The sequence below is a fragment of the Mus pahari genome, chromosome X (assembly GCF_900095145.1).
Source record: "Mus pahari chromosome X, PAHARI_EIJ_v1.1, whole genome shotgun sequence".
Lineage (NCBI taxonomy): Eukaryota > Metazoa > Chordata > Mammalia > Rodentia > Muridae > Mus > Mus pahari.
Genome location: NC_034613.1, coordinates 118,059,305 through 118,080,028, shown reverse-complemented (window position 1 = coordinate 118,080,028; position 20,724 = coordinate 118,059,305). Strand labels below are relative to the sequence as shown.

The 20,724-nt window shown below is 36.3% G+C and overlaps 1 protein-coding gene across 2 annotated transcripts in view; it reads right to left on the bottom strand.

Annotated features, from left to right (window-relative positions):
* Window positions 1-5,513: 5,513 nt before the first annotated feature.
* The window catches only part of Pwwp3b (PWWP domain containing 3B), a 27,562-nt gene continuing 12,351 nt past the window's right edge, over window positions 5,514-20,724 (bottom strand). For both annotated transcript variants that reach the window (XM_029534510.1, XM_021187844.1), the window contains 3 exons: window positions 12,407-12,535; window positions 9,989-10,156; window positions 5,514-9,336 (listed from right to left, as the gene is read on the bottom strand). In XM_029534510.1, coding sequence (XP_029390370.1) covers window positions 7,075-9,120 — 2,046 coding nt within the window. In that variant the 5' untranslated portion in view covers window positions 9,121-9,336; window positions 9,989-10,156; window positions 12,407-12,535 and the 3' untranslated portion in view covers window positions 5,514-7,074. The remainder of the gene's footprint in view (window positions 9,337-9,988; window positions 10,157-12,406; window positions 12,536-20,724) is intronic.

Below are 20,724 nucleotides of genomic sequence, written 5' to 3'. Positions count from 1 at the left end.
GTATATGCTTAGATGGATGAGAAGTGATTCTTCATTTAATTTTTAGCCACATGTATGTGTGTATGCCATATATATTTAGGTACCTGTGGAGACCAAAAGATTACATTATATAACTTGAAGCTGGAGTTACAGTAGGCTTCGAGCTGCCAAAAATGGGTGTTGGCAACCGAACTTGGATCCTCTGAAAAAGCAGCAAGTGCTATTAACCACTGAGCCATCTCTCCAACTCCAGGAATAAATTTTAGTGTTTAGTTAAATGTATGTAAAATATAAGGTTAAACACGTATAATACTAGTGTTTTTATTGTGTAGCATAGGCTAGCTTAGAACTGCAATGTTAGGGCTATAGGTTTGCAACACCATACCGGGATTACTAGTTCATTACTAGTAAGTTAAGAATGAAGTACTTATTATACACAGGACTACATTATAATTTATTAATACTTACATAGTACTTGAAAACAAATTGTGTTCTTCATATAGAAGAATCAGGTCATAGCTTAAGCCTAATTTCAGCTTTTAGTTGCTGATGATAAAATTTTTAGCTTCTATGACTCCTATGGAGATCATTTCTCGCTCATTTTTTTTTTCCATTTCTAAGACCAAAGTATTAGCCACAAGTGCTCTTCATTTTATTAGATTATTTTCAAATAGGCTCGTGATTGGTGTAAGAATGATAACAATAGGGACACAAAGGCACAAAATTTGTCCATGACTAACGAAGTGTGTCATGGTTGACTTCTAATTCATATCAGCTACAAGAATTCAGACTAACTATGGGCTTACTGGAGAGAAATTTACTTCATTGTGTTCAGATTAGATAACTATTGTGTAGGAATAACTGCAAGAAGAAAGATTGAGAGTGTAAGTGTGACTAATACACCCCCTATTTCATAGGGATAGATTATAAGATAGTCTAAGGTATAGGAAATAGCATTCTGACTTAACATGGGAGGTAGACTATGAGAATCTGTGGGTACACAGTTATTTGGATCCCCTAGATAAATCAATTTAAGAGGTATAGAATTAGAGAAAGGAAGCTCAGGCCATCAGTAATTTTATAGTAGGGGTAACCCTTTTTCTACTGCAGAGGGCCCAAGTATTTCAAATTCCTCCAAATAATATGGTCAGGACTGACACAGCAGTAGCAAAAGCCTACTTCTCATACCACCTTCTTAGTTAACTGCTATGATAAGACACTTGCTGTGATAAAACATACACTTTTATTCTTGAAAGACATTGATTTTCATTTCCCCATTTACAGTTTAATTCCATGTAGGAATTCTAATATGTTTTGTATTAATCTTCATCACCACTTTTGCTTCATGTTTTGTAGTATTTTGAGAACGTATTTATTAGTATTTTTAGGATTAATATTTAATTGGGGTTATTAGTGGTAGAACTTGGTTATGGTATTATTTTGAATTTTGGTGGGCCTTTTTAGCTTTGATGTTTTTACAGAAGTTTTTACAGAAGGATATTAGAATTCTTTGCGTATTCTACACTAATAGCTATTTGGTATCCTGAAATGTGCAGACCTTTTGTATTAATTTGTGATTTATTACTGTTGAGTATTTTAACTGAATTGTTTATCATTATGTGAGCAATTGTGAGATTTAAAGTGTTACCTTTAAAAACTGTGAGTGTTTTATTTCTAGTTTTAAATATCTTTATTGTTACTTTCAGAATTTCATGCCGTGTATTTTAGTCATAACCACATCCAACTCCCCTCAAACCTCCCCAGTACCTCCCTACTCACCCAACTTCCTATTTTGAGGGGGAGGTTACTTTGTTTTTTGTTTGTTAACTCCTCGAGTCCAATTTGTGCAGCCCAAATACTCTTGGCTCTGGGGCTGGCCCTGGAGTGTGATTGACCTATCAGAGGTCAAACCCTCAAAAAACAAAACAAAACAGAACAAACAAACAAACAAACAACCCTGATTTTCCTCTTCCTGGCAACAACTAGATGCCAATAGTTCCTTAACTAGAGGCGAAAATTCATGCCTACCGATTCAAATTCTGCAATTGGATTTTTGTGTGGTTTGCACTTGTGAAGGTGTTGTGCATGCTACTATAATACATTGTGTGTGTGTGTGTGTGTGTGTGTGTGTGTGTGTGTGTGTGTGTGTGTGTGTAAAACATCTCTTATGTGTCTGGAAAACACTGTTTTCATATAGTCATTTTTCACCTCTGTCTTTTACAGTCATTTCTCCTCTTCTTCCAAGATGATTTCAGAACCTTGGGGCGAACAGTGTGATAAGGCTGTTTATGGGTTTCTTTAAATTTTATTTGCTTATTTTAGTGTATTTTTATTACTTTAAATTATATGTAGGGTTGTGTGCATGCGTCTAGGTATGTGAACATGAGGGCAAGTGCTTGAGGAGGACAGAGGTATCACACACCCTGGACGTGGTTTGCAGCCAGTTGAAAGCCTCCCGACATGGATGCTGGGAACCAAGCTCAGGTCTTCTACAAGAGGAGCACATGCTGTTACACACTGAGCTCTCTCTCCAGCCCTGTACACTTCTGTTCCAGGGTTTCATACAAGCACACAATGTTTTGATCAAATTCCCTCCCTTCCCCGCCCCCATCCTCTTCACCACTTTCCCTCTGAATTTCATGCACTCTTATTTTTAATACACTGACTCCACTTAATACTGCCTGTATGGACATTGATGCAGAACCAACTACAAGGGCATAAATAGGCTCTCAGGAGCAGTATCCTTGAAGAAAACTGATTCTTTCTCCCCAAGTAGCCATCAATCTCAATAGCTTCTCAGCCAGAGTGGAACTTTAGACACAGCTAGGGTGACTGGTTTGATCTTATGCAGGGCTCGTGCATGTAGCCACAACCACTGAGAGTTCATGTGTGCGATGGTGCTATCATAACTGGTAAATAGTTTTTCATAGTCTATGCCCACTATCTCTGGATCTTACCATTAGTCTACTCTGTATTTTGATTTAGTGCCAATATTATAAATGATAGTCAGTAGTGAATAATTGTTTGGAAGGGTTCTAAGAGATTAGAGATAGCTAGATAAGTATTACTTCAAAATCACAAATTTTAAAGAGTTTAAATTTAAACTTATATTAGCATTAATTATTTTTAAGGCAAGAAAATAGGTTATGTGAATATCATTTAGCTTAAGCATATATGTGTTTAAAAATATTACAGGAGTGCACTATAATATTTGAGGTCTTCACACTCCCTCACCAGTGACTCATTCCCTCATCCACGGCAATTTCTAGTCCTAAAAGCTTCATTCTTGGTATTATTTAACAGACACACTATTTAGTTAACCATCCACCTTGTGGCTCTGCTCTATCTTTTTTATGTTCAGGTACATGAATACTTGCCATTGTATTACAGTTTCCCACTGTATTCAGTAAGGTATCATGCTGTAGAAATTTATGACCTGAGAGCTATAGAATACATCATGCACCCTTGGTATGTAGCAGAGCTGGATCATCTAAGCTTCTGTAAGCCCATGCTGTCATTTTCAAAATGATGAATGTGCCTGATAGCATATTTTCAAGAGCATATCTCCATTGTTAAATGATTTATGTATCACATTTTTAAAATTCATAAAAACATATTGGTTGAACTGTATTTTATTTTCATTAGACCCAGTATTCTCAAAGAATTAACTTTGAGAAGTTTTTTTTCCACCATGTTTGTTGCTTCATTGAATTGCCTCGTCATTGGGGTTCCTTAGTCAAGCTTCAGAGAGCCGACTCAAACAAGTATATTTCATCTACATTATTCCTGAAAAATGACATCACAAATTTGTATAATGTATTGTATTACTTAATGTCCTTTTGTACTGGCTGATTCTGTCACCCTCTCCAAACAAGTGTATTAAATAAGAGGGAAATAGAGAGGCACACATTCAACAAGAAATACAACTTAATTTTCATTAAAGGGAGCTTCTGTAAGGTGAAGGGTGTGGGAAGGAAAATTAGTCCCTTCTCCCAGTAGAAGATGAACATGGAGCTGATAGTCATATTACACTGAATATGGTTGCTATCACAAATGAGGTTCAGATGAACTTTACAAACAGCTAAAATGTGGGTAAGTCTAAGCATTGATTGTTTTAAATGTGAACATTAGCTTTGCTAACATTTATTTTTACAAAAGCTCACATCAATTTAGGATTACCAGTTCACTGGTTTTGAATTTTAACTTTGCAATGTGTATATTTAACCATACATATTCTTATTTAGCCCAAAGGAGAACACTTCTCTAACCCATTGCTAAATTCCCAGGAGCTTGAACATCTATTTTCAGCAGTTTGAAATTACTGCTATTGTCCAGCTGAAGGTTCAAATGATTTTAGGTACTTAAGAATCGCATGTTTGCTGGGCAAGATGGTGCATACATGTATTCACAGCACTCCCAAGGGCAGGAAGAAGAGTGGGATCAGGAGCTCACAGTGAGCCTTAGATATATTATGAGTTCCAGGTCAGTGTGGGCTATGCAAAATCATGACTCACAAAGTTTCTCATTTCCATCTTTATGGAATTCCATGTCTCAGCATTCCATTCATTCCTTGTTTGGACACAGATACACAGATGTACATGATCTCCATGCACTTTGGCAGACCCCGTAAGGAAAATATGGTTTTGAAATTGAGCAGTCTTCCTTTAACTGGAGATGAGGGTCACCTTTACACAATGGCTAGGGTAGATGACAAAACAGGCTTTTTCCTCAGATTAAAATCTTATGCTAAGGACCCAGCTTGGGACAAACTTACAGTCTGCCTTAACAGCCATAAGAGCCTTAACAGCCACATAGTCTGGAAGCAATGTGAAGAAGCTAAGTTCATTATTTTCCACAGACCAAATACCATTTGATGACCTATTCAAAGGGCAGACATGTCTCAGATCAGCATATGGCAAAAGATAAATGACAGTTCGAAAGGGATCAGGTGCCCCAGTCTTTACATCAAACAGAGTACCCAGCCATTAGCTCACGTGAGGAAATCTGAGGCTCTCATTTTCAAATTCAGGCAACCTATAAGCCTAATACTAAGAGATAAAAGTGTATGTGAATCTTTGGGTGGTGGTGGCACACATCTTTAATCCCAGCACTTGGGAGGCAGAGGCAGGCAGATTTCTCTGGTCTACAGAGTGAGTTCCAGGACAGCCAGAGCCACACAGAGAAACCCTGTCTCTAAACACAACTATAAGAAGTGGATTAGAACACAGATTTAGGTTTAGATTAGGATACAAAATTAGCTTCCCAGGAATACTGAAGGGGCAATATGTTGGAACCTGAGGGACACAGTATTATAGTGTAAATGTAATGCATTTTTCCAAATCATAGAGTTGACATAATGTATGGTATGGTGTATCATAACACACTCTTCAAAGCTATATGGAAATTATGGGGTTTCACAGATTATGTATATAAAAGGAATGCTAGGAAATTTTAGCCAGGGTCCAAAAATAGATTTGTTAGATATAAAACATAAATGATCAGGAAGATTTTCTTTTAAAATAATACAAAATCAATCATGAAAGTGGGCATTTTATTTAGAACAACTTATAACAAGAGTTAAATGATGACAACACTTACAAGTTTTAAGTGAATTGTGTGTACATGTAGATATATATGCTTGTACATATATTAATTTACACAAACACCTCAATGTTTCTATTTAACTAAAGTGAAATGAACATCTAAATTGAAGGATATGATAGTTTTATTATAAATCAAACACCAAAATTCTGCAAATTGTACATAAACATAGAGCTGTGTGAGATGAACACAAAAGAGCCCAAGAGTGAAAGTTGTCTCACTCTTTGAGGTAAAAATGGAGATAGGTTTGTGTTAAGCCCTTAGTACATCTTTTCACATCAAGTTTTTTAATATACTAGCTTTTATAAGATTTAGACTTATAAAAAAAAATCTTGTTTCAAGTAATAAGAACGACTAATTTTGTATACACCATAACCATATACAGAATAACTGCCACATGTAGCAAGTGAAGACCTTTTGCTGGAACGTTTTTCCAATTTTCCAGTTTCTGGTCCATCTAGTAGGTTGGAATGATTTACCAGTTGGCATTTATGTTATTGGAACCAATTAGAATGGCTCTAGAAATAAGCCAGATGCTAAAGCTTGCTTGGCTGGAGACAAATGACTTTATATTTGGAGAAAGGGCTCTAAACACAGTGCTTGCTTTTCTTGGTTTATATCAAACTTAGATGGATTTGAAGCAACAAACTCTGGACTGTAGTGTGGCTATACTGTTGACACGCTGATTTTAACTGTCTTCTACATATGCTCAAATCACGATAATGAAGATTGCCAGAAGCTTATCTGTTTTAGAAAGTTATTCAGCATTGAAAGACACTCCTCAAACTGGAATTTCAGAGAAGTGTAGAATGAACAATCATTTTCTGCATGCTGAGATGTTATACACATACACACAAACAGATAGATTACATGTGGATAACTCATTTACTTTTTAATTTTAGATTGTTTTCTTGCAAAAGCAATTGTGGTTAGTTATATATATGGCAAATTTTAATCTATCTTTGGTTCTATGTTTTAGAAATATTTTTCCCAAAAATAAATAGGCATGGCAGGAAAAATAAATTGGCTATCTTAAGAGAAAAGTCCATACTTTATAAAAAAAAATTGACCAAAAAATATATAACTGGTATTTTAGACATCTTTTCTAATTCTCTTGCTTAAAATCTAACACCAGTGCAGTTTTATGGAACTGAATGTGCATAATGTATTTACCTATATAGCAAAGATGCAAAAATATTTTAAAACAAAATAACAGTTTCTGCTAAAGTTGCCTAAGAATTATTCATTCCAAATTATATTAGAAAGTCAAACTGCTAAAAATAAACTGATGAAGCTGAATATGATGAAGCACAAGAAAATAAAGGTAGATGTGCTGGTATCTGCAGATCACACAGATCTTCAACAAATAAAAGAACTCAGACTTCAAAGACCCTCCCTTCATTTTCAGCAAATGTTTAGGCATTGGAACTTTTAGAAGATTATTTTTCGAAAGCTTCATCTAGCTTCCAGTTTTGGTTCCAACTCTTGGCATAATTAACGGCCTTCGTTTGGTAATGACCTCCGTCTCTTTTCAAATAGGATTTTGGAATCATATAATTCTCTCTCCCTACAGCCAAGGGATGGTCCCTTTAGATACTTTGCCTCAGCTGCCTCATAATCTAAGCCATCAACAGCAGAAATTGAGCAAATAATTGCTTCTGGTAGAAGAACTTCTAAGACAAACTTAATTTTGTCATCTTTTATCCGAGTCAGCATCTTCTGGTCAATTTGCTTATAAATTTCTTGTAGGTATTTCACTACCTCATCCAGTTGATCTTCATCTTCAAAGTATGTTTCAATACAGGGTGTGAAACTCTTTGCATTCAGAAATGATTTCAGCCACTTGGATTTTTTTGTACCCTTTAAAATGCCCAAGAGGTGGTCCTCTGTTCCTTTTGCGTTGACAATGAAATCTACCAGGTTCTTGTTAGCTCGGTCCCGAGCAGGCTTCATCCTGTCAGGGAGAATTTTCTGGAAAGATACTCTCTTGGCGTGGGATGCCACGGGCAAGTGCTCCCCCGTGTTTTCATTGTATAGCTTTGGAAATATATTTCTGAAGGTATCTTGTTTGATGATTTTCCTGACTGGATAACTGATGTCAGCAGCATAATACTCAAAGAACGAGCCAGTAAAAGAGCCACAACCTAGTCTAACTCTGTAGTCACAAATCAGTGACACGCACCAATTGATACTCTCCCGGTACTCCTCCCTGGCTTTCTCCACTAGTGCCTGTTTCTCTTTACAGTCATATTTTTTCAGCCTTCTCAAAGATACTCTAACGCCTTTCTTTTGAGGACTCATGTCTGCCTCAACCAAAAGCACACTGGCTTTCCTCTCTTTCCGCCTAATGCTTTTGATCACTGCTGGCCAAAATGGATATTTTTGATATTTAAACCACACTATCATTCCGGTTTCAAATGCACGTGTCTCATAACGGAGAATGAAACGTGGAAGGTCTTCATCGTCATCCTCATCATCATTTTCTAACGCAGCGGCACTGGCAGGATTTAGAGACAAAAGCTTGCCAGAAGCTCGGGCTTCTTCCTCAAGATCTTCTAAATCCAGTCTCTGGAGTAGTAGATCACTGTTGACTGTATCACGGGCAGGAAGGGAAACCTGAAAGTCCCCTGAGCACCCTGCAGTGGATATCTCAGCACCTACGTCAGGTTCCACAGAAGACTGATTTTGGTTGGCATAGGAGCTTGGATTCTGATTTGATGGGCCCTCACCAGGATCTTCCATGTTATTCTCTGAGACAGCAGAGCATTCAGAGGAAACAGCCGGGGGGTCTTCTAGGAGGATGTCTTGTGACTCCTCTTTGGGGACAGCGAGATCTTCTGATGAGGGGACGAACTTTTCTTCTTTAATGTATTCACTTTCTTCTTTGAGTGATAAATTCGCAGACATGATTGCCGAGATGTCAATCTTTTTCTTTTCTTCCTTTTTATCATCATCATCTGAAAATGAAGGGTATGTTTGGCAACAGCCTATGTTTTCTGATGCCTTTGTTTCCATTTCACTTGGCGTGCTCTCGCTGGTTGTGTGCACCTGCAACTTATCATCAGTCATGGAATCATCACTCTCTGAGCACAGCAATATGGAAGCTGAGTCTTCCTGGATGTTGCTTTCAAGTTTCCGGAACTTTTTCTGAGGAGGTGAATCAGGCGGCTGTTCTCCTACATTTTCAGATGCTGTAGCTGTATGTTGTTCTTCCGACGTGCTTTCCTGGCTCTGATTTGTTCTTCCTTTCACGATTTCCAGTGCCATTTTCAGTGATCTTTCATAGGTTGTCTCCTCTCTAGGTGCAAGGTTGACCTCTGACTGCACTGCTAGAGAGGACATAATGGCTTCAACAGCAGATTTGGTTAGGACTTTTGTGTCTGTGCTTTCCATGGTAATTTTCTCATCCAGTGAAAGTATTTCAACTTTTAGGGAAGGTGTATTTTTCCTCTTACTGTCTGATGGACTTTCAGACTTATCTAAAACTTTTGCTGGCCATAATTGGCCTTTCCAATTACACAGGACATATTCACCATCCATTATAATTTAGATTAGTGTGCCAAATAGTTAGTATTACAAAGAGATTGGCTAGCCCTGTGGCTGCAAATACAAGTGCTAACACGAAACCAGTCTTATTAAAGTTTCTTTTTGATTTGGAACCACAAGAGTTTATGGCTTATGTGCACCGTTTTCTTCCACGAATATGTCCCCAGGACTCTTGAACATGTTGTTTGAATAAGAGAACTCTGGAAGATACTGAAATAGGGAGAACGCTATTAACAATAAAAGTATCTTGCTGAAGTACAAGTTAAGCAAATGCAAGCAAACTGAAAAGAACTGTGTTCAATGAGAACCAGAGAGGTCTCTCATTGCAGCTTAATGGATAGGGAGGTAATAATACTAGGAAATAAACTTGCACAATAATCCAAATTAAAGAACTCTTATATTGTCATTGAAGTACATGCACCAGTAAAAGTGCTGTAGTTGTACGCTAGGGAATTTATGTCACTGAATATTTTGGTACTCTCATATTCCTGGTATTTCACCTGTGGTAGTGAATCTTCAAATTTAGGATCCATGAGGATCATATGTGGGGGTGGGGATGGGCTCACTAAATGTTCATTTCCATTCTCAAAGTCTTATTCAGAAGTTCCAGAACAAGCTAAAAGAAATGTAATTCTACTAAGTTCTCAAATGCTTCTAATGTTTCCATAACACTAAAAGAAAATGCGTGAGTTGAGCATATGGCTTTACCTCAAATTCTTAACTGAATTATGTTAATACAAAAGTTGCTTTGAAATTCAAATGCTACAGATGCAAAGCAGGAAGCAAAATCAAGTATACTTTTAAGACCTCAGCATGTTTTCAAACCTTAAGCATTTCTTGAAATAGGAAAAGTCTTACTTACCCTCTGTCAGGTGGACTGGTGGGTAGTCTTGCAATGTGACAGCCAACTATCTTGATCTTCACGCCAGCTGACTTCCAAGCAGGCCTTTCACCCTACGGGGCACACATGTAGTTATACTGCCTTTCTGGGCTTAAGTCCAATCACACGCACCTCTGCTATTAACAGAGGCTGTACAAAAGGATGACAGGAAATCCAATCAATAAAGGGAAGAAGTGTTAAAACAAACAAACAAACCCTGCCTACCCAAACTGACAGGCATGCTTTTGTGCAACACAGGGATGAGATAAGACAGTCATTAATATAGATGTCATATTTGTTTTCTCCTATGTTCTTTCAAGATGAAATATTCTTTACCATTCATGCTGAAATGGATCTCTAGAAGTGAGAAGGGGAGGCATGAAGGAAGGAAGGTAACAAATTAGCTTGTATCTCCTATGAATCACAATATAGATTTTCTGATAGAATCTCCCCATTAATCATCATATGGATTCCTTATTTAAATGTGCAGTTGTTTTCAATGGAATGAGTTATGTGGCACACTGTGTCTCAAAGTCTTATTAATTAAAACAGTATCACTGTTCAGTTTGCCTGCTTCATAAAAATAGTTCCCTGAAGGAAATTCAGGCTTTCTGGTGCTTCTGCCATCTTATGACCAGTACCAGAATTGCAGCCTGTTGGTGATATATAGGCAGGGCCTTAATACAAGATCCTTTTATATGGGAGGATAGAAACTGCACTAGAAATTCAGGAGGGTTTTTTGGGGGGACGGTGTTGAGAATTCTTTGTGATAAGTGCTGAGAGCTAGGAGTGTGGCTAAGTGTTAGAGTGTTTGCCTGGCATATTTAAGATCCTGGGTTGGATTCCCAGTATCAAACATTTAAGAACATTAAGAATATACAATCCTTTGATTGTAGTACAGGGTAGAAATAGGGTGATGTTTTCACCAAAATATTTCTGATGATCCAGAGGCTTATTAAATTAAAATGATACAAAATACATATACATATAAAAGTTAAGTACAACTTGAAACAAATGTCTACCATTAATATTCTTTGTCTAGAATTTTGCTTATATAGATAGAAGAATGAATGCCCATTTTAAACCAGGTTCATGAAACCTACTCTAGAGTACGATTTGAACATAATTCTATATAAATAAGTGTTTTCCACAAGAGTTTGCATAACTTATTAAATGAGGCTTGTCCCAAGTATGTAATATTTTATTTGTTTATTTCCCTGAAGATATACAAAACAGTAAAAATGAATTACTACTTTAAAAATATAGACTGGTAAAGGCATCCCTGATTAACTATACATGTATTTTTTAGGTTTAGTTGCATACATTATAGTAACATACATAAGTTTAAATAGTATATGTAATTATTGTTCAATAATTTGCTCTCTTTACCATGTACTTTTCCTCAGAAACTTTCAAAGTACATCATGTGGAGGCTAATGTTTTCTATTTACCAGATACATAATACTACAGAGCATGCATATATCATACCATATAATATTCTTTAAACAGCTTACATGGATAAACCAAATATTTTATCTGTACATTTAGATGATGCAGAAAATGATTTTTGGCAACTAGGGCTCTACACATGACCTGAAATAATGAATTGCAAGGAGGACACACACAGATTTATAATCAGAACAGCAACCATACTACTTATTTGACCAAATCTAGGAAAATTTCCACTACTGGAAAAAATTAAGTATAGTTGTGGAAGCATATATGCATATTTTTTGAATGTTTGTATTTAAAGAAAATGGGTAACTGAGCTTCATTTATTTCATGGTTATACAAATAATCACAAGGCAAGGTATTCTTATGATACTGAAATGGGTTAAACATTAAAAATATCAGCTAGGTTACCCCAAAGTGCTGAATGCTAACATAGAAGTTTCTGTCACATTTTTCCAACCACAAACACATATTATGTGTCCATGTCCTCACTCAGCTGCACATGTGAGCCCCTTCCTGTACTCATATGTATGTAGCATGTCCAGACTTTTTCAGTGTATTCCAATTAGTAGATGTATGAATACACTGTTGTTAAATACTTCTGTCAGTTTTATTTCTGTGTAAATGAATAAATGTTTGAAACTTCATAGAATAACAGAACACCTCGTAATATCAACAAGGTTTGCCAAGTTAGGAAATTAGCATGAACGGCCATGCTGCCTTGAAGCCTTAATTTAGAGGCTGTAATCTGATCACCCTTTCCCCTCTGTGGACTTAAAAAAACCTTAGGAGATACAAAAGTTCCAGAGGATTAATGTCTTCAAAATGCTAGCAATTCTCTAAAATCACGAATTGTTCCTTCCACCCCAAGATCATCCTTCCCCTTTCCTCATTTTTATCTCAGAGCTCCGAGAAGTCTCTAGAAAATAAATTTAAGTCAGACATTACCTTGAAGCTTCTTGTCAGCTGCAGCCTAGTAAAATGCAGCTCCTCCCCGAAGGCTGGCAGGACAGAACTCACAGGCACTGCTCAGAGAAGGCTCCGCCCCTATGGTGACGCAGAGCTGAAGGCCACTCCCTGAATTACAGGAGAGACAATTGCCAAGAAAAACCGCTGAAGTGTTGAGACCTGGAAATGTTCCCCTTTAAAGAACTTTACAATGCAGCAAGGGTCCGTGTAATCCCCATTCAAACCCTGGGGGAGGATGGTTTCTTGAGGAGGTTGCAAAACAATTTATCTCATAGTAAGAAAACCCCAGTTTAAATATTTCTTACATATTTTAACTAGCCTTCTTTGCCATCCTATGTCTACAAGTGATTCTTTTCTTTTTACTAATTTGTCTTCATTGCTAAGTGATGGGCTCCATTCTGAACATCTTTATGCACATATCAATTGTTTTGCTCCTTTCTATCCCATTGCCCTACCTTGTTCCCACTGTCCTCTGTAACCCCTTTCCTCTTTCCAAGCATAGCCCCTCACACTTGCATACACAATATACCCACACCCCTCATGCTCCACTTAGGATAAGAACACAATAAAAGAAGAAAACCATATACCAAACTCCCAGATGAAGACAGATGCAAAATTTCTAAAAAATAAAAACCACTTGCACACCAAATATATTTATAGGTGCATGGAAATCCATGCTGGTCAACACCTTTTAAAGTAGAATGAGAAAGATATTGATTATGATTGCACAACAACTTTACATTATTTTCAGTAAGATTTTTAAAAATTTTCTGTGTCCAAAACATCGTACATCTCTACTGTGACTCAGTTCTTTTCTTAAATTCTTCAGGAAAGCTTCAGAGATTGCTTCATACACATGTTTATTTCTGACTAGAAGGTGAAAAAATATTTCTTTGGAATGAAGCTAGCCATTTTTGTGTATCCTAGACTATAACAGGAAGTTGTTTTTTCTTGTACTTGCTGTTATGTTTCACACTTGGGAAATTCAATGCAGAGAGAATTTGTTTTTAATTTACAAGTCCTTTGTTCCTCAAAATATCTCCATGGTAATTTTAAATTAGAAAGCCAGTTTAAGTATAATTATACTTAAATTACAGTTGATAATTTGAGAAGTGAGGTAGTTTGTTTGCCTCAGTGTAACACATTATATGACATTATTCATAGGGTATATGTTTTAAATGTGTTTTTTAAAAAATCACATTTATATAATAAATACTAATAGACTAATAAAAGTCATCCCTAGGCTGGGATTTTGTTGGTGGCACTAATAAATAAATTACACAGTGTTTGTGGTATTGACAAATCTCACAGGTTTGTTCACTTCCCAAACATTTTAAAAGGAGGCCATCAAGTCACCAGAAAGAGGAGGGTGCTCTGTTTCAGGTAGTCACTAAGGGACCCAAACTTCTATCCTATGGCTTTACCATCTTCTTGGGTCTGGCAATCCTTTGGTACATAATTTTTCTCCGGCTAGATATCTAAGAAAGAGGGAGGATGGACAGTCTTGTGGAGAGTTTTAAGGGCTATTTCTGGCAAATACCACCACTGGCCTCTGTCCTCGAACCAGAACTCAGGTGTGGAGTACAAAATACAGTAAAGCCTAGGCAATGTAGTCTCCTCATGATTCAGGAGGAAAATTAAGTTTGGTGTAGCACTCTCTGCCACTGGAAGGATTTTTTTCTTTTATTTGTTTAACTGCATGTCTGTGAAGCTTCTAAAGGCAACACCACCAAAATTGGATAAACTGCTAGCCTGGGCTCAATGCCTCGCTTTCACTATTTTTCATGTTCACTAGAAATTGGCCACAATAAATAAATAGCTTGGAAAGCTATTATGAACTAAGAAGTGAACTAGAAAAATGATGTAACTCACAAGAAATGGACGATTGATGTCAGTCCCTAGTTGGGCTACCACATTCTGCTATCAACTTATAGAACAACTTATATCTTAGCTATATCTCTGTAATTCCCAGTCTGTCTTTAGAATAGCAGCACAAAAATAGTTGATTTTCTAATAACCAAAAACATGAATCATTCTTACAGAACATTAAGTATTTAATCAAAAGAGGATTGCTGGGCTGATGTATTTATATTACTTTATTTAAGTGAATAGAATTATTTTATTATATACTTTATAATATTTTACCTACTCATTTGAATGCCAAAGTACACATAAAATATAGTTATTATACTTCAAAACTATACTTTCCTATCTACTTTCCATAGCATGCACATTAGCTAATCTTACACCAATTCTGTTGACTTTTTAAAAATAAACTCTACTGTTTTTCAGAAAGATAAGAAGAGTGATAACTATTAATGATAAATGCTAAAATTATACTGATGCTATTATTATGAAGTAGATGATTAAAATAATATATAATACTTATCATTTTTACATGCCTGCTAACTTACCATTAACCAGAGAATAACTCATTGCATTCTACATAAACATTACTAATATTAATATTAAGGATACATGCCAGTGATTTCTTACTACATGCCAGGCAGTCTTGCTAACAAGGTTCTACATATCCCTCAAAGTTCATGTTTTGGCAATTTAAATCCTCAGAGCATAAGTGTTGAGAGATGAGAGACCTTTTTTTTTTTTTTTTTTGGTTTTTGGTTTTTCGAGAAAGTGTTTCTCTGTATAGCCCTGGCTGTCCTGGAACTCACTTTGTAGACCAGGCTGGCCTCGAACTCAGAAATCCGCCTGCCTCTGCCTCCCGAGTGCTGGGATTAAAGGCGTGTACCACCACGCCCGGCTATGAGAGACCTTTATGAGTTGATTAAAACTCCAGTGAACCTATTAATAGCAGATTGCAGGAGTGGTTTAGTCATTGTGGAAATGGGTTGAAGTAATAAAAAGGTGATAAACTTGGTCCCTTCTCGCTTTCTCTCTTGTTTGTTCTTTCACTGTATGCTACTCTTTGTGACTTGTGATATAATAATAAGGCCCCTGGCAGATATGACCCCTCAGTTCCTGGATGTTTCAGCCTGCACAGCTGTGAGCTAAGTATCTGCCCATTGTGGAGAAATTTCTTGTTCTCAAGTACCCTGTTATAATAGCACAAATAGACTAAAGCAATGAGCATTTTTGACATTCTCATTTTATAAATGAGGCATTAGAGAGATTAAGAAATGTTTACAAGAATGTTCACAGTATACTTGGCACAAGGCATTTGGACCTAGGTACTCTGGCTCCAGAGCTGTTGTTTGTAATCACTAAGACACAGTGCAAATCCCTCAGTGTAAATAAAAAGTGTTCTATACCTGTGTGTGGGATGAACAGCTGAGAAATGTAATGAATCTTAAAGCATTATGTGTTGAGAGTCACTGAACTTAAAAGACAATTATTGTACCTGATTCTGCATCTAGCCTGCCTCCTTTTCTCCTCTACTATCCTCTCCTACTTCTCTATTTGACTAAGACAGTCTCATATAACCATGGTAGTAAGTGTTAATTCATCACCCTTGCCAAATTGAGCTAATTGCAAACAATGCATAGCTTACACACAAGGGAAAGATACTATAGGATTTAATATTTATGATACTTTCAAAATAACAGGAGAGTAATAGTGAAAAGATTAACATTACTGATGTTCCAGAAGAGAGGGTGTAGCTATAAAATGACAGTACAAGAAAATCATGTTGGGGGTGATGCAATACAGTCTTTAGATTGTGGGGTTGGTTAACCAGGAATGGAACTGTTTGGGAAGGTTAGGAAGTGTGGCCTTGTTGGAGGAAGTGTGTCAATGGGGACAGGCTTTGAGGTTCTTTCTCTCCATTCTCTGTCTCTGTGTGTGCTTGTTCAAGTGTGTGCACCTTATGGTATATGGTGAGCATAGCTGCCTTCCATATGTCACTCAGATTCAAATTAGAGGTTATCTACCATGGAGTAAAGGAAAGACTGCTAAGAAAGCTCTACTTTCAAGGTTCAGGGTGCCTCCAAACATTGAGGTTACTCTGGGCAATACTTTCTGCCTCATCATGAAACTAGTACTTAGTACTAACAGCAGCTAAATGGGAAGGCCATGAAAATAGACAATCTCCCTTCTGATAGTACAAGTATGAAGGGACTAATGAAATTTTAGTGCAAAGAATTGTGGAGAAAAAAATTGTGTAGTGCACTAACCTCTACTTAAAAACCCAATAATGCAAGTCAGTAAGAATAAGGTGATAAAATACAAGGAACGACATCAAATATATTTTTATGACAGTGACATTTACCTGATACCAATAACACAATAAAAAAGTACAGAAAAACCACAGACTACTACTATCTCTTAAAAACATAGATGCAGAAATCCTCATTAAATGCTACGGCTCAAAGCAATGACAGAGATAAAAGATATATCATGATCAAATGAAATTCATACTTTGGAATGTAAGGATTGTTCAACATTCCCTAATCCATCAATTCAGTTTACCACACTAGAGGACTGAAAATGATGAAAAAAATCGTAGTAACTGAGGCAGACAGAGCATCTACCAACATCCCACAGATATTCAGACTAGAAAAACTGAGCCCATTATAAAACAAATCAATCTTCCTCAGTCAGATCACCAACAGCTACGAAAGTCCTACAGTAAACATTATATTTACATGGAATGACTTTCTGCTAAAACCAGGAACACATCAAGAATATTTGCTTTTACTGTTTCTAATCAACATTGGATTAGAGGCCCCAGTGAATAGAGTAAGACCTGAAAGCCCAGTTAAGTGTGTATGTCTTGGAAAGGTAAAAGTAAAACTGCATTTTAGATAACATGAGGGAACCATAAAGAGAATTCTAATGACTCAATCAATCTAGAGTTGACTATTTCTATACAACAAAGATTTAAAGCTTAAGTTTTAAAACTCCATGTAGAATTTTATTTTAAAAACACAAGAAGCAGGGCTGGGAGACAGTTTTGTTCATGAAGAACTTGCATTTGCAAGCACTAAGATCTGAATTGGATCCCTATGACCCATATTTTAAAAGCCAGTTGTTGTGGTTTGTGTTTGTAATCCAGTACTTGGATGGCAGAGACAAATGGATTCCCCAGAGCTTGCTGACTAGCCACGCTTACCCATTTGGCAAGTTTCAGGTCAAGGAGAGACTCCATCTCAAAAAAAAAAAAAAAAATCTAAGTGTAAGAAAAAGTGTGTTGGAAACTTTAATATGCTGATGCAAATAATTAAGTATATAAATAAACAAGGATATATACCATATGAATTGACAGAAACACTAATTTTAGGGTATAAAATTCTCCATACATATCTATTGTCATTATAACTTAAATAAAAATTCCAGCAAGCTTTTTGTAGAAGTTGAAAGAATAACTAAAATTATGTTTGGAGAAGTAGAGGAGCCAGAATGATACTGAAAAGGAAGTAAAAATGGTAGAAGACTCACATTATCTGATTTCAAGACTATGCTAATCAAGATTATATATTATTGATGTAAGATTAACATATAGGTCAACAGATCACAAATAAACTAGTAAATATTTCCTACTAATTTTTGAAAAGTTCTTTTCAATAAATGGTACTGGAATATTTTAAGCAATATTTTCTATCATGACTCCTTAACTAAGACTATATACAAAAATCATTCAAAATACGTCATAAGCCAGTTCTATAAAATCATATCTTTTTGTTTTTGTTTTTGTTTTTTGGTTTTTTGAGACAGGGTTTCTCTTTGTAGCCCTGGCTGTCCTGGAACTCACTTTGTAGATCAGGTTGGCCTCGAACTCAGAAATTCACCTGCCTCTACCTCCCAAGTGCTGGGATTAAAGGCATGCGCCACCATGCCTATATCTCTAAAGCCAAATCTATAAAATATTAGGAGAATGTCTGTGAAATCTTGGATAAACCAAAGGCTTATTAAAATACAAAGCCGGAAAAAAGTCATGAACCATAAAAAAATAGCAAAATTCAGCTTGAATTTTTTTCAAAACTAAAATGAAAAAAAATTCAGAGTTGGAGAAAATATGTGCACAACATATACCTCTTACAGAGATTGTATCCAGGATATATAAAATGTTCTTAGAATTTAATAAGACTAACATCTCAATTAATAGATACACAATTTGCAGTTAAAGACATGAAAATATGTTCATCACCATTAGTAAATATATACAAGGAAAAGATAATGAGGCATCGTTAACACCTTTATAATAACAGCTGGTATCAAAGAGAAAAAAAGTATTGACAGGAGAGATTTCAGAAAATGATGCAGAGTAACTCACATATTGCAAAAATATCAAACATAACTTTAGAAACAGCCCAGAAGTTGTTAATGTAGTTAAGCATTCTTAATCCTTCAAAGCCAATAATTCCACTCTGAGGTATTTACTCAAGAGAAGAACACCCCACCCCACCCCCACCTCTGGCAAGGGTCTGCTTTGAATTCTTTAACTACTTTAATCATAATCATTAAAACCTGCAAATCTCTTGATGAAAGGTTACACAAATCATAGAATATCTATATCATACAACACTACTCAGCTGTAAGAAGGAATAAAGTACTTATACATGCAATAGTTTATCTGTTGGTCAATATAATGAAATTGTTAGATTCAAAAGATTACTTTATGATTCCATGTACATGACACCCCAGGAAAAGAAAATCCACAGAAACAGAAATAAACTTGCTGATTGTCAGGAAGTGAGATAGAGACAGTATATAGAATACAATGAAGTAAGAATGTCATATTTTGGAGACATTCCATTACCCAATTGTATTGTTTTGTGACTAAGTTTGTTAAAGCTCATCGATATGTATAGTTAAAAAAAGAGTGAATTTAACTCTATGCAAAATATGCTTCAATAAATGTGAGTTTTCAAAAAGGGAGAACATCAATCAACTAGACTATAGCCCATAAAAACAATTACATTTTACTCCGATAGTAATGGGAATACACAGTGTTTGAGTTTTTCTTCGGATTAATTGACTACCAAAGAAGGTTGTGTGTACCAAAAATATGAATTAAAATATCCTTTTAAATATAGAGCAAAACCTATTGTCTATTAAATTGTTTTAATTCCCTATAATAATTTATTACTTTGTTAATGTTTAAAGCATTTGGGAGGCTTCCAAGACATGTAGCTTTTGATGTGATTATGTAACTCTTCTTGTAAGAGTTCATGTCTTTGCTGGCTAGCTCTTCCATTGAGTTAGCAAAAGACAAATGTCAAAAAACTTGAAGATGCTAGTATCCTATAGCTTATGAAACGTATTCTCTTTGGCACAGCTTTAATCATCCTGAAGGCCTCCCATGCCAGTCAAATATATACCAGTAAGGAAAAGGAAGAGATAAGAAAGCACGATGGGGAAAGGGAGTAGTCAAATTCTACAACTCAAGATCAGAGTCATGTGTTCCCACTGAAAAGCATGACACAGAAGAGATAGCTTAGCTACAAAATAAAGATCAGTATTTTTGTGCATTAGGTTCATAAGAACAGGGGTTTTTCTAGTTAAAATATTCTCAAAGATCATTGTGAGGTTCAGGGACATTGTTAAAGACACTGTTAAAATAATCTTAGACCTCTTATGGGCATGTGGACTGTTCTGTGAACCTTAAAACAGAGGTGCAAAAGCTGGGCAGTGGTGGTGCATGCCTTTAATTCCAGCACTTGGGAGGCAGAGGCAGAGGCAGGTGAATTTCTGAGTTCGAGGCCAGCCTTGTCTACAGAGTGAGTTCCAGGACAGCCAGGGCTACACAGAGAAACCCCATCTCAAAAAAAAAAAAAACCCAAAACAAAAAAAAACAAAACAAACAACAAACAACAACAACAAAACTCAAAAACCAGAGATATACATAACAGAGTATTCCAGTATAGTATATCATTTCCAGGGAGAAAAAAAACTCCATAATCTTTGATCAAATGTATGTAGCATGACACTGAAGCTTTAAAAAAAGGAAACAAAAACCAAGTAGTTCTGCATACTGTCACGACTATGAAAATCTATAGAATGCCAATAGAGAGTATCTCTGAGAGTGAAAGGCTGTGGATTGTGTAAAGAGAAACCTTTTAAAGGATAAAATACAAGAAAAGGAGACCAGGGCCTCACAACACATCATCATAACACATAAACCAACAAAGCTCTATTATGTGCCCAGACTATTAGGTTGTGCTATTCTTCACTGAACAGACAGAAAGACCTGTCTAGAATCTACTACTGGAAACTTGAAGAAAAAGAAATGTGTTCCTCGAGGCAGGCGGATTTCTGAGTTCGAGGCCAGCCTGGTCTACCAAGTGAGTTCCAGGACAGCCAAGGCTATACAGAGAAACCCTGTCTCGAAAAACCAA